The 13,254-nt window shown below is 49.0% G+C and overlaps 1 protein-coding gene across 1 annotated transcript in view; it reads left to right on the plus strand.

Moving 5' to 3' along the window:
• Positions 1–13,254, plus strand: part of AMN (amnion associated transmembrane protein) — a 53,553-nt gene that overhangs the window by 31,839 nt on the left and 8,460 nt on the right. The window contains exons 4-7 of the mRNA XM_019552544.1: positions 6,055–6,142; positions 8,070–8,305; positions 11,158–11,295; positions 11,528–11,636. Of these exons, the coding sequence (XP_019408089.1) occupies positions 6,055–6,142; positions 8,070–8,305; positions 11,158–11,295; positions 11,528–11,636 (571 nt within the window). The remainder of the gene's footprint in view (positions 1–6,054; positions 6,143–8,069; positions 8,306–11,157; positions 11,296–11,527; positions 11,637–13,254) is intronic.

The raw sequence follows: 13,254 nt of genomic DNA on the forward strand, positions 1-13,254 counted from the left end.
GAGAGAGAGAGAGAGAGAGAGAGAGAGTGTATAATCAGCAGAGACTGTGATGCTAATGGTAAGATATGGGGAAAGAAGGATTGCCCTTTGCCTTCCACAGCCCAGCTTGCAGAGTACATGGTTCCTTACAGCAGTTCTTCTGCGCCCCTTTTATTTTCAGGAAGAGGTTTTTCATCATTATTGGGCAGCTCTCATGCTGTCTGCTTGTACCAGGAATCAAACTGAGGTAGCAAATGAATGGGGAAGCGTGCATGACACTATGCTATACCCCATCTTCCATGGGTCTGGATGCCTCCCTATCCAAGGCTCTGCACATTCTAGCCTACGTTATTCAGCACATATGGCCAAGGGCAAGTATTACAGAGTCACTCCCACACAGGGGCCACTACATCATCATCAGGTCAGGGGCTGAGAACCCCACCTCAAAGCCCCAGTGGGAAGAGGGGTTTGGAGATCTTTGGCCCGGCCTTTGCACTTGCATGCCTGTGTGTACAGAACACCTGGTTCTCACTTGATATGCAGCGTGCTGAGCAGCTCAACCCTGACCTCTCCAAGCTGCTTGGATCTGAAGGGCTGCTGCTTTCTTAAACCTCTGTGCCCAGCAGTGAGTTCTTGCCAGGCTTTCCTTGAGCATAATGAATGCACAAATGGCTGGCAGAGTTCTGTCATGTTTACTGGAGTTGGACAAACACTGCAAAACAAACAGGTACGTATTTGTTTAAAGGCTGTATCTGTGCCATTTCTGTACCAAATATATGAATGTTTGAGCAAACAATCCTTTGGGCAGGAATCTTCAGTAGATTCTTAGTGAATATTAAGGAGCATAGGTGACTGGTGGGGGGGCACATGACCCCCCTGACAGGGCCGTCCCCCACTGCTGCTGCCAGCAGCGGCTTCTGCAGGTGCTCCCCCAGACTCAGGAGGCACCAGTCGCCCATGTTACGGAGTATTCAAGGAGCTCTAAATGCAGATGCCTAATCACAGGGTAGGGGCAATGGAAATCAGCCACTCTTCAGAGCATCAGATAATGTTAGTAAATGTCAATTCCTAGTTCTCACTCATTTTTTTTGACTACGGAAAATTCATAGAGCACTCCTCTATTGCAAAGAGCTCAGAAAAACTATGCCAGGGCAGAACATTTTTTGGCACTCTGGATTCCTATTTAGAATCTCTGGTTTATCTTCTGAGTCCTGTTTAGGTGTTTACATACCTAACAGTGCTAATATTATACAGTATCACATGGCATCCTGGCTGAGAATCACTGGTCTATGCTAAAGTTGTACTACAGGTCTGGAGGCCATCAGAAACTGCAATGAGAATCTTGCATGCCTATGACCCCCATCAAAACCAGGCAGCAAGTGCTGGGAGGGCCTGGCATCTGACTTCACTGAAAAGATCACATCCATTCATTCTAAAGCCTTTTCAGTTGCCTTGCTCAGTACAGGCAGTCAGAGGGTTCAAGACTAGGCTGTTGTCAGCCCAGAGCAACCGGAGGAAACTTGTCTGTTCAGAAGATACATTTCTCAGGGGTTGTGCAGTGAACTCTCCCAGGAACTTTGGATCACAGGAACCCAACACAGACCCCACTGCCTTCCATCCCCACCCCCGCCAAATGCCCTTGAACATGCTTTCTACAACCTGATATCTAGGTATGTGCACGCACATATACGTTTAAAAAACAAGCAAACAAAAAACAACCCCCCCCCACAAACCCAATCAAACAATCCTCTCCCTGTGCAAGAACAAACAACATGTGATAGATATGGTGTCATACAGTACGCTGAGCTCAGATACTACAGTGAGTGAGAGATAAGAATCAGTAGAGTGTAGAGTAGTGAACAAAAGCACCAGAAATGACCCACTCCTGCGAACATCAGTACATCAGGGAAAAACCCAGCCTGTTCTTGGGTAAGCTGTGATTAGAAAATGAGGTGAAAGCTGTTGAATAAATAATGTATTACAGATGAGTCACTTGTCTCAGACATTTTTTTTGAAGCATGTCCTAGCCTAGGCCCTTGCAGACATTTTTTTTGAAGTGTATCCTAGACTGGGTTATTAGAGTGGATGCAACAGTATCAAGCCCACAAGGGTAAGTAGTTGTCAGGGGTTTGCATCAGTTGAGCTCTCAGGATTTATCCTTCTTATAATTTGGGGGTTAGCTTTGAATAGCCTAAGCCGGGGGGGGGGGGGCAATTATTTCAGATGGAGGGCCACTTACCCAGTTTTGGCAGGCTGTCGAGGTCCACATGGGTAGCCCTGTCCCTTAACATGTGCCCCGCCTCCTGGTCACCATCTTGGGACCAATGTCCCAGGGCCAGCACCAGTGGGGCCCAAAGCGGGGCACAGGCTGGCAGAGGTCCGTGAACCTGGGCTGGGCTGCACCAGCAGGGAGAGGGGGGAGCTGGCCCAGCTCCACAGAGCCCCCCACTCCTGCCACCCTGCTCTGGGCCCCACTGGCACGGGCTTGCCCACCCCATGGCCAGCACTCCCTGTTGCAGGTGCCTGCAGCCCATGCGGGGCTGGCTGCAGCAGGCACAGGCAGCCCCACACGGGCTGCAAGCGGCTATAGCGCAGGGTGCTGACCGTGGAGTGAGTGAGGGGCTGCTTTTCCCTGCACTCAACTCCAGCTTGTAAACCAGCTCTGCTGCGAGCCTGGGCTCCAAGGCGGCTCTGGGCTCGCCCATCAGCAGCAGCAGCTGCAGCCCCCACGCTTGCCGTGTTGGGCAGTGTTGGCGGCTGCTGCCCACCTGAAGCTCGCATGCTGGGCAGCCCAGAGCCAGCGGTGGCAAACACTGCCTGGCGTGGCAAGTGGGAGGGGGGGCGCAGCTGTTGTCACCATGCGCAGCCCCGACTCGTGAGCCCGGAGCCGGCATGGGGCTGGGTCACAAGGTGGGGCTGAGCGGGGGGGGCGGAAGCGACTCCTCACCCATCCTGTGCTCAGCGCCCTGCACTGCTGCCACTCACAGACCATCTGGGGCTGCCTGTGCCTGCTCCAGACTGCCCCATGTGGGCTGTGAGCAGCTGCAGTGCGAAGTGCTGGCTATGGGGTGGGTGAGAGGCTGCTTTCCTCCATGCTGGGAAGGAGCCCTGCTGGACCTGGTCCTGGCCACAGGCAGCGACCTGGTAAAGGGCCTCCAGGTCCTCGACCACCTGGGTGTTAGCGATCATTGCTTGCTGGAATTCACCATCCAGTGCAGGGTGTCAAGGGCCAGCAGCAAGGCAGTAGCCCCAGACTTCAAGAGGGCCAACTTCAATGAGTTGAGGAGATTAGTGGAGAGGTGATGGGGTTCTCAAGGGCAGGGGAACTCAGTGCCCAAGGTGAGCGGTCGTTCCTTAAGGAGACGATACTCAGGGCCCACGGGGTGAGCATCCCAACATGAAGCAAGGGGGGCAGGAGTGCCCGAAAGCCCCCCTGGCTCACCAAGGGTGTACGGGAATGCCTGATTGCCAAAAAGGTGGCGTACAACCAGTGGAAGGGGGGTGCTGTCTCCAAAGAGGAGAGCACCTCCTCTGCTCAGGCCTGTAGGGGGGCTGTCAGGAAAGCTAAGGCAGACATAGAGCTCAGTCCTTGGGCCCGGACTGTTCAATTTCTTTATCAGCGTTTTGGACGATGGGGTGAAAAGCAACCTGTTTAAATTGCTGATGATTTCAAAATTTGGGGAGAGGTGAGCACACTAGTAGGGAGGGAAAGACTGCAGCAAGACCTGAATAGGTTACAGGGCTGGGCTAGCAAAAACAGGATGTGCTTCAATACTGACAAGTGCAGGGCGCTGCACTTGGGCAGAAGTAACCAGCAGCATGCTTATAAGATGGGAAACTCCCTTCTTGAGAGCACGGAGGCAGAAAGGGATCTTGGAGTCATTATTGACTCCAAGATGAACATGGGCCGACAATGCGAGGTCACGATTGGCAGGGCTAACCGGACCTTGTCGTGCATCCACAGGTGCATCTCAAGTAGGGCCAAGGAGGTGATCCTCCCCCTCTATGTGACACTGGTCAGGCCACAGCTGGAGTACTGTGTCCAGTTCTGTGCACCCCACTTCAGGAGGGATGTGGACAACATTGAGAGGGTCCAGAGGCGGACCACCCAAATGATCTGGGGACAACATGGCAGACCTTACAATGAGAGACTGCAGGACCTGAACCTGTTCAGCCTTCACAAGAGAAGGCTGAGGGGGGGCCTGGTGACCATCTATAAACTCACTAGGGGGGACCAGAAAGGTTTGGGAGAGACCTTGTTTCCCCAAGTGCCCCCTGGCATGACAAGGAATAACGGCCACAAGTTGTTGGAGAGTAGGTTTAGATTAGACATCCGCAGGAACTACTTCACTGTCAAGGTGGCTAGCATCTGGAACCAACTTCCAAGGGAAGTGGTGCTGGCTCCTACCCTGGGGGTCTTTCAGAGGAGGCTTGATGCCTACCTGGCTGGAATCATTTGAGCCCAGTTTTTCTCCTGCCCTGGCAGGGGGTCAGACTTGAAGATCTGCAGTGTCCCTTCCGACCCGACTTCCATGATGATGCTATGAAAAGCTGAGTGCAGGGAAAAATGGCCCCTCCCCCATCCCGTGGCCGGATATCCCTGCTGCAGCCGCTCGCAGCCCACGGGGCTGTCCGGAGCAGGCACAGGCATCCCCATGCGGGGCACCAGGCATGGGGAGAGTGAGGGGCCACTTTCCCCCTGCCTGCACTCTGCTTTTCCCCGGGCCACTTTTCCCTGGGCTCCTTCCCTGCCCGGGGTCCTCCCCGGCCCTCCCCACACCCTTCCCCCTTACCTGTGGTTCTGGTGTGGGGCAGCCAGGTGGTCCTGGGCCAGAAGCCCCTGCTGGCACTTCCAGCTGTGGGGGCGGGGCCGGGTGGGCCCTGCTGTTGTGGGAGCCTGCTGGGCTTCCCCTGGGTCCTACTGCCCTTGGTTCCTGTCATTTTTTATAGGCACCAAGGGCAGATGAATATCAATTTTCTAAATTTTTTTTAGGGGCCCCACAGGCCATATTTTGCCTACCCCTGGCCTAAGCAATGCAAGTACTACTGTTATAATTACTGACCGACAATGTCTTAGTCAAGGCTACTTTGAATGTAGACACGGCCAAGCTGGGGAAGAGAAGGAATTGTACAGTTTTGTACCAAGCAGGGAAGGTGTTTATAGCCCCAAGCAGTAGCCAGAACAATAATCACAGTCTCCATGGCTATATCCTAAACAGTACAAACGAACCACCACAGGGCTAGTTAGTCCAGTGAGAGCTGAGGCTGGTTTGTATCTGACAAGATGAGACATGGGGGTCAGATAGTTGCTTTATAGTTTGTGAAACTAGCTCCTTCCATATCAAAGCACTCCGTAAATGGTACGCTCTCTCTGTCTCTCTCTTTTGAATGCCATCAGATAGCAGCTTCCAAATCTATGAGCCACTGCCTCATGTTATCACTCACCGTGCAGATTTCATCTGCCCCATCTGGGTATTTGTAAAGATTGCAGATTTTGATTAAGTGCTGTGCTGTTTGCTGGACACCACATTCACAGACGGGGCTGCCCAAGATGTTCATCTTGTACAGTGTCGTTCTGAAGTGTCTTCATCTAGATCTCAATCTGTTCAGTTTGAGCCACACTTCTCTGTCAAGGTTGTGCTCAGTGGGGGATTTGTTCGGTGTCGGTAGAAGCTGCTGTAGGAATTGGTCCGACCTTTCCCAGTGGTCAGCCCACTCCGTTGCTGCAAATAGGGAATGATCCAGCATTCCCCCCATGGGATACAGACAATAATTGTGCAGTCTTGCTCAATATAGGCACAGTTTATAAAGGACATCTTTTTTAAAAAGCTTGTCCTTATTCTTGCCTCCCTTCACACTTTACCTTTTCTTTTTTTATTTTGTTACCACAACATGAAATAAATACTTAGCTCCAGATCTTAATGTCTTCAGCTTTAAAAAAGGAGAGATCATACTTTTTCAGAGCGGTTTGGAGATGGCAAGTGTTATAGATGATTGTTAGCATTGCTATTTGATTACAGGCATGGCTGGCTGGCAGTTGAACATGGCAGTAACACTTTGAATCCCTTTATTTAGTACCTTCCTCTGAATGGAGAATTCATTATGGCATCTGGTGCAGGATTTGAAGCTTTTGATGGCAGCTTAGACCCAGGATGTGACACAGGTATGGTGTGCCCACTACACTTGCACAAGCAGCTGTAAATGTCATGCAAATTCAGCACAAAGACTTTTTATGAGGGGGGCCTTTAATTATTCTACCTCAAAATCAAATGAAATAATAATTCTTCCTTCCTTTTTTTAATATCCACCTTTCCTGTGTTGTCCTCCTCTCGAATAGAAGTTTCCAGCTAGCTCATTTGCCTTCTGAAAGCAAATATTACCAGGAAGACTTTGTAATAATGGGAAAGAAAAGTAAATATTGCTTGTGTTGTGTTTTACCCTGTTTATTATACACTGAACTGAATCAAAGTCCCCATTCTTGTCACCCTCATACTTTTAACAAAAGGTTGTCCCTGAATTGTATACAGGGCACTGTGATTATTGATCTGAATCCCAACTAGCTGGAGGAATTTGGAATCTGGCCCATTAAGGATTTGTGCAAATATTTTCAATAATAGTAATAATAATAGTATAACTGGGTGGGGGGGAGTGGGGTATCAGACCCCAGTGCTGACTTGACAGGGGATAGAAATAAAAGCTGCAGTTGCTGCCACTCTGGTACCAGTAGGAACTGCAGCAACCAGCCACTGCTGCTGCCCATTGCATTGCTGCTGCTCAGGGTGCAGAACTGCCCAGCTACTCCTCAGTTCATTAATAAAGTGTGGCTTGTTTCCAAATCATCTTCATACTCAGATGAAGTTTGGAATTGCCTGTGGACTCTAGTGCACCATTTCTCTTGGGCAAGGGCTAGCAACAGACCCAGTCTCATTCTCCTTTCTCAGTCTGAGTTAAGTGGATTTTTATTTCAGATTTAAAAGTTGAAACTACTTTCAGTCTAATGTGACTTTTAATTCAGATGCAAGAAAACAAGAGAAAGTGAAGTCCAGGCTCCAGGAGGACAGCTCATGGGACTCCTCTGTCACTGCAGTGGTACACAGGATGCAGCCATTTTGTGCTTAGAAATTTGAAGGGGCCATACTCTGAAGACCTGGGCAAAAAGTCGTTGACACTTTTCTCTGGATAAAACTTGAGGAAAGATCTCACTTTCGGCCCATTTAGAATTGCTGTGTGCAGCTGCGATTCAATCTGTATAATTAATTGCATCCCAGACCTCGTCCATTTTGCATGAGACCTAGTCTCAGCGTTGTCTTCGGCATGTGTAGAGTACCTGTGAAGCCAACTGTAAATTCCATGTCAGCGTCATTTAAAATTAAATGAGTTGTGATTAATTAAATATGAACATAAATAACATAGTCAGTGAATAGCTCTACCATTTTTTTTGTCTTGATATTAAAGTCCGTGTCTGGGGAGATGCAGGAGGCAGTCTGGGACTGTGAGATAAGCATTCTTGCCTTAAGTTGCCATCAACGGTGTTCAGCAGTGAAATAGTTAATGTTACATCAGTTGTCATTTGTAGGTTTTAGAGTTAACACACCCACTGTGATGAAGGGGGCTGTTTGGACCCCTCAGCTCTTTTTCAGACTACCGGGGGACTCAGAATGCTATTATTAGACCTATTTGCACTCAGTTAATTGTTTGGAGGTTTTCTCCCCAGCTCAGAAAGCAGGAAACAAAACTTGGGGGGGGAAAGAAAAGCAAAGCAGAGCCAAAGCTGAGACTTGAGCACAATTCTGCTGCGAGAGGTGGATTCCATGGTAAACTGTAGTCTTGGAACAGGGAATATCTAAGCTGTAAGCGTCTGATTTTGCAAGGCATTGGCCAGTCTCCAGGAAGCGACTGCTGATGCTATCAAGAGCAGGATGATTAGAGAACACATTTTATATCCTGTTCTATGCTATTAGCTCTGTCACTTCAGATCCAGCACTCCCACAACTCAGATCTATTTGAGAATCAAAAAAACCCAGTGCATCAGACAGGGAGAATACCATCGAAGCTAGCATGCAATTCAGTCTCTTTGTCCTTTTTCCCAGGGTCAGAAGTCATGTTCACTGATGCTGAGGAGTACAAATGGCATGACCCAGCACTGTGGCATGCTGCCTCCTCCCTGGAGGACCTAGAGCAAGGCAAATACCTCTTCTCCGTGGATGAAGAACGTGTCCCGTGCCAGCATGATGATGTTATCTTTCAACCTGAAACCTCCTTCCGAGTAAACATCGACTCCTCAGAGCAAATGATTCATCTCCAAAGTATCTCGATAATGGGCCAGGTAAGGTGGAACAATTGAGAAACCAAACACATCACCCCCTCCATTTCAGAGCCTGAAAAGTAGGTCATGAGAACAGAAAGTGCAGTGACACATGCTAGGCAGGTTAGTGCAGGTCAGTTATAACAGCCTGCTCAGTACCAGGCCTGAGCTTGACATTAGCACCCTGTGAGGCCAGATTTCCCAAAGGCCTTTGACCTTGGCTTCTGGAGTTGCAAACCTGTTTTGGCTTATGCCTTGGCTTATCTGAGAAAAAAATCAGATGTGTGAATGCAACGTGGACAGAATTGTGCAGCCTAAGTGATTGAAACACTCCCCCTGCCCCTGCCCTACACACCCCAGGGCCATGCAAAGACAAATTTCTCAGGTCAGCTATATACAGTGAGAATTTTTTTATGTGACGAGTTAAACAGGGGTTATTAAAGTACAAGAGAAAGAGAGAGAGACTCTTGGGTATCTATCAGAGGCAGCTCTGGTTGATTAGAACAGGAGTTCATACTGTTTGGGGGGTTAAGCTTCCATATCCCTCCATTTCCTTACTGTCCAAACATGATCTGGAGGTAAATTGCTTTTAGTAAGTATGGCACCATCTCTTGTGCCCCAATCAGAGGTGTTCTGTGCATGGAAATTTGGGTATGTAAAACTGAGCATACCTGGCTTGCTGTTGGCTAAAAAATTGGTGTGCCTTCACCATACTAGCTCCATGGGTGGCTAGGCTTTTGGATAGCCTGAGGTATTAAAGCCTGTGGTCCCTGAAGCAGTGAGTGTTGGCTGTTTAATGAAGTGGGAGATATGCCTGGCTGGCTCAGGAACTGTTGTTTCTATCACAGCAGTGTGAAGGATCTCATGTCTGGGCCCAGGTTACCATTGTAGAGCAAGGAGCTTGCTGTCTAGGTAATCATGTGACCTGGGATAGGCACACCCATGAATTCCTGTGGGTTTGGACACAGTGGGAGCTGCTACATGTGAATATTAAAGCAACACAATAAACTTTGGCGCAGTTTGCACTGGAGCTTATTGCTCCTGGGCCCAGTGTTTACACGTGCACCTGGGACTGCAGCACACTGAGCTGGGGTGGTGCAGTCCTGGCTGGCAGGGAATCCAGGGGGTCAGCTTGCCAGCCTGGGGCTGGTCCTGCCCAGGTCAACATGCTGCAGAGGGGCTGGCTGGGGCATGAGTGTGCTACAGCGTGGGGCAAACTGGCAGGCAGCCCCACAAAGTAGCACCCTTGTGCCCCAGTCAGCCCCGGTCACCATCTACACATGCATTGTGGCAGAGTAAATAGCTTTGCTGGAGAATAATACTTGTATTGGGCAGTACTATCCTGTGGCGGAGTTACTTAGTTTACTCAGGCCTAATAGAACCACTCATGTAGACAGTGATGCTTTACTGTGGAGCTAATTTAGGCAACTCCGCAGTAAGTGTCTTGTGTAGATGCACCTGGTGTCTGGGTGTCTGTGTTGTCTTGAGGGTTGGACCTCGGTGCCACCGTGCTGCGCTGAAGAAAAGCCCTGACCAGAATCAAGCTAGTGGCTTTGTGGAAATTACCTAGTGGCCTTCTCACCTTTTGTCCCTTCCAGACTCATTAGTCCTGGCACAGACAAGGCTCTACTGACTTGCTCATTAAGACTGAAGAAATGTCATGCATTGGGACCCTTAGAGACAGTAAAGTAAATCACTTACTACTGCCGTTTCTAACATTATTTGGCTGATTGGCACGGAGGAGGGACCACTGCAGTGTTGTTGTTGTGTTGTTTTTTAATAATCTAGATAAGTTTCCCCGGTTTGGCTGTGTCCAGACTGGGACCAACCACTGTTAGGAAGCAGCATAGATAAGACAGCATTCAAACTGAGCTTACATAATGTAAGAGCACATAGAGGAGAGTTTCATTTGTTTCCCAGTGTTGTATTGACAGGACCAAAGAGGTATTGAACAGACCAGGCTGGCTCTTCCGACATCGATGACAAAGCTTCTGTTTTGTCTCCAAAGAGAGCAGGCTTGTGGGAGCATACCTGGAAGGAGCACCCCAGGTCATCAAGTCCAATTTCCTGCTATCTCAGGCTACCGCATTCATGAACTTCATACGAGGAGGCAATATGCAGAGGAAGACAAGATGCCATTTTGCTGATTGGACCCATATTTGTAAGGGTTGACAAGATCAGGAAAAAAAACAGTTTGTGTCCTCTGCACTCTTGTGTTCTCCTCATCCTACATAGATCATAAAGAAGATTCGTTTTACTTTTGTCTTGCAGCTTGTCTCACCTGTTTTTCATGGCAGACCCTCTCCTGGTCTCACACAAATCTTCCCTTGGAAGGTTGTATGGATGAGTGGAGAACTTGAGAGCGGCTGGGATTTTCAATCAGACTAAAAGGCCGATTGAGTTTTTGCTAACAACTATATTACTGAAAGGTCCAGTGATTTGAGGGGAAAAGTCTCTCTGTTAATGATTCAACGGCCCCATCCATGCAGTTTAAGATGGTTAAATCTTTCATTGTAATTCTTCGGTCTTCCAAGGAGACCTCTGGGAAAGAGAGGAGAACCAAGTGTCAGAGTCCTGATGGTTCTGAAGTGAAGTAAAAAGCCACTATTTTTTACTGTTTCTTTAATTTGGAAAACCTTTCAGGCTCTCCTCAGGCCCTATCAGCCCAGGGAGAGGGACAATCCTGGTAATTTTCCTTTGCCGGTGGCCTGGGAGGGAAAGGGCAAGGTTATGATACTTAACTCCCTCCTTCTCTGTGTGCAAAGCCTGTGCTGCCTTGCTGCTCACCTGATGCCTAGCGAAGTTTCACACCAGTGTTCCCTGCTTTCAGGAAAGGCTAATTTTTTAAAGATTTTCTCTGGTTGGGGATTTAGAAGTTCACCAGCAACGAAGCCCTGGCTGAGTACATGCAAAGCGGCTCTGCCAAGCTGCAGTTTCATGGCAACGGGACCTTCCAGGTGCTGAACGACAGGTGTGCAGACAAATCTGGCTGTGACTGTGGGAATGCCAAGGTGAGCTTTCCCGCCGCTGTTTGACAAGCCTTTACCTGCTGCTTGGAAACTCCTTGTTAGTAACATCTCCTGGGGGCTGCATGGGTGTCCTCCAGCTGCAGACGCAAAGCACTGAGCTCATGCGGGGCTCTGCAATCTCTTTTCTGTTTGCCAAACTGAATAAAAAATGGAGCTCAAGCAGGTCCCCAGGCAGCCTTGGGTCAGAGTAATTTACTCTATGCTTTTACTTAAGGAACATCAGCGGATCTGTGCAGCTTTGCTTGGTGACTCTGGGGATCGGTGCCCAGCACTTGAGTGTAAGAACCCGCTGCAGCCGGTGGGGCATTGCTGTACAATATGCGGTGAGTGCCGAGTTAGGCTCGTAGCCATCCCTGGCAGACTGTCTGGCCTCCTTGCTTCTCATGATACCCGCTGCCTCAGCACTAGGCCTTAAGTGGTGGCGCTCAGCCCTGGGGGAAGGCAGGTGTTGGCTGGCTCTTTATACTACAGCTGTACTGGCAGCGGGTCTCAGAGATGGGAAGGTTGGGGAGACCGAGCGTGACATGTAGACTTGTATGCACCAATTCAGGGCCTGATCCAGAGTCCAGGGTAGCCAATGGAAAAACTCCTATTAGTTGCACTGCATTCACTGCACTGCATTCAGGACTCCCTTAGGGTGGAGTTTCTCCAACATGAGGCATAACCCTTACTTCACTTACTGAGGCCCTACATTTTTTCCTCAGAGATCTTAAGCATCCCATCAGGGGAAGGCTTTTCCATGTTATTCCTTCCACTTTATTTCTTTTTTAAATATCAAAGTGTGTAACAATTTCTGTTAGTGGTCTCCTGGCTGGACAATCACCTTGCCGGGGTCATTTGACCCCGGTACTCTTTCCTGCCATGGCAAGGGGTCGGAGGCGGTGATCTGCTCAGGTCCCTTCCGGCCCTACCAACTATGACACTAAGTATGAAACTGTGACTTGGCAGCTTCCAATAATGCAGCAGTTGTGGCAGAATTTGGCCCCTCCAGACCTGAAACCCTGTGTGCCTGACCACTTTTGCTTTGTTTTGCTTTTCTTTAGCTTGGCAAGCCCTTGACTGCTTTGGCTTAGGCTCATGAGTATTCACTGGCTGAATGGTCCCAGATTTTGCATCACACTTTCTCCCTACTCCTCCCCATCATCCCCACCCTCCCTAGAAAGTGAGATTGAAAGAAATGTGGAAAGCAGCGCATTTTAGGGCCTGGTAATGCCAATACCCCTTTCAGGCAAGGCTCCTAGTGGATTTTTGCTCAGGGTTTACCCACAGTGACTGACAGGATGGGAGCATGGGCCTGCAGGATAATCGGGACATAGAGCGGCCACGCTTAGTGCCCTTGTTAGCGCCCTGACATCTTACAAGCATGACATAAATACTAACTAATCATTGAAGTGAGGGGATGAAGCTGGTAGTTGAGGTCCGCCTTCTGACTTTAGTGGGAGCTGGGGTGGGAATCCAGCCGCAGTGCATATTCATCTGCTTTTGTTTAAAAGGCTAAACATGAATTTGCGGGGCTAACACTGGTGCTAGGCACTTGTTTAAGGAAGTCAGTGTCAGGGCCATGGAGCAGTGAGTTCAAATCAAGCCCAAATGTTCCAACACGATTATGATGAGTTTGGGCCCATTTCTGAAGCCTGAATTACCCAGAGTGCCGAATTACGTTTATGCCTCCACACCGCAAACATTCAAACTCTATCCTGGACCATGGCCCCGTGTCTCTCGTTTTTATGAATTCTTCTGTCTGGTTTATTATATTGGGTTGTCATAAACCATTGAGTGAGTTCAAGCTGGGAGGACCTTGTTCTATTCTGGCATCAGGGTTGACACTAATGGAAACTACCCAAGGCAAATGCACTTTATTTCTTCAATAAATGTCATCTTTACAACCTAGGCTAAATTTCACTTAAAATGAAAATGTACCTAACGGATTGGCAGAGTTTC

This window comes from Crocodylus porosus, unplaced genomic scaffold (genome assembly GCF_001723895.1).
Source record: "Crocodylus porosus isolate Cpor-Errol unplaced genomic scaffold, CroPor_comp1, whole genome shotgun sequence".
In the NCBI taxonomy this organism is placed as follows: Eukaryota; Metazoa; Chordata; order Crocodylia; family Crocodylidae; genus Crocodylus; species Crocodylus porosus.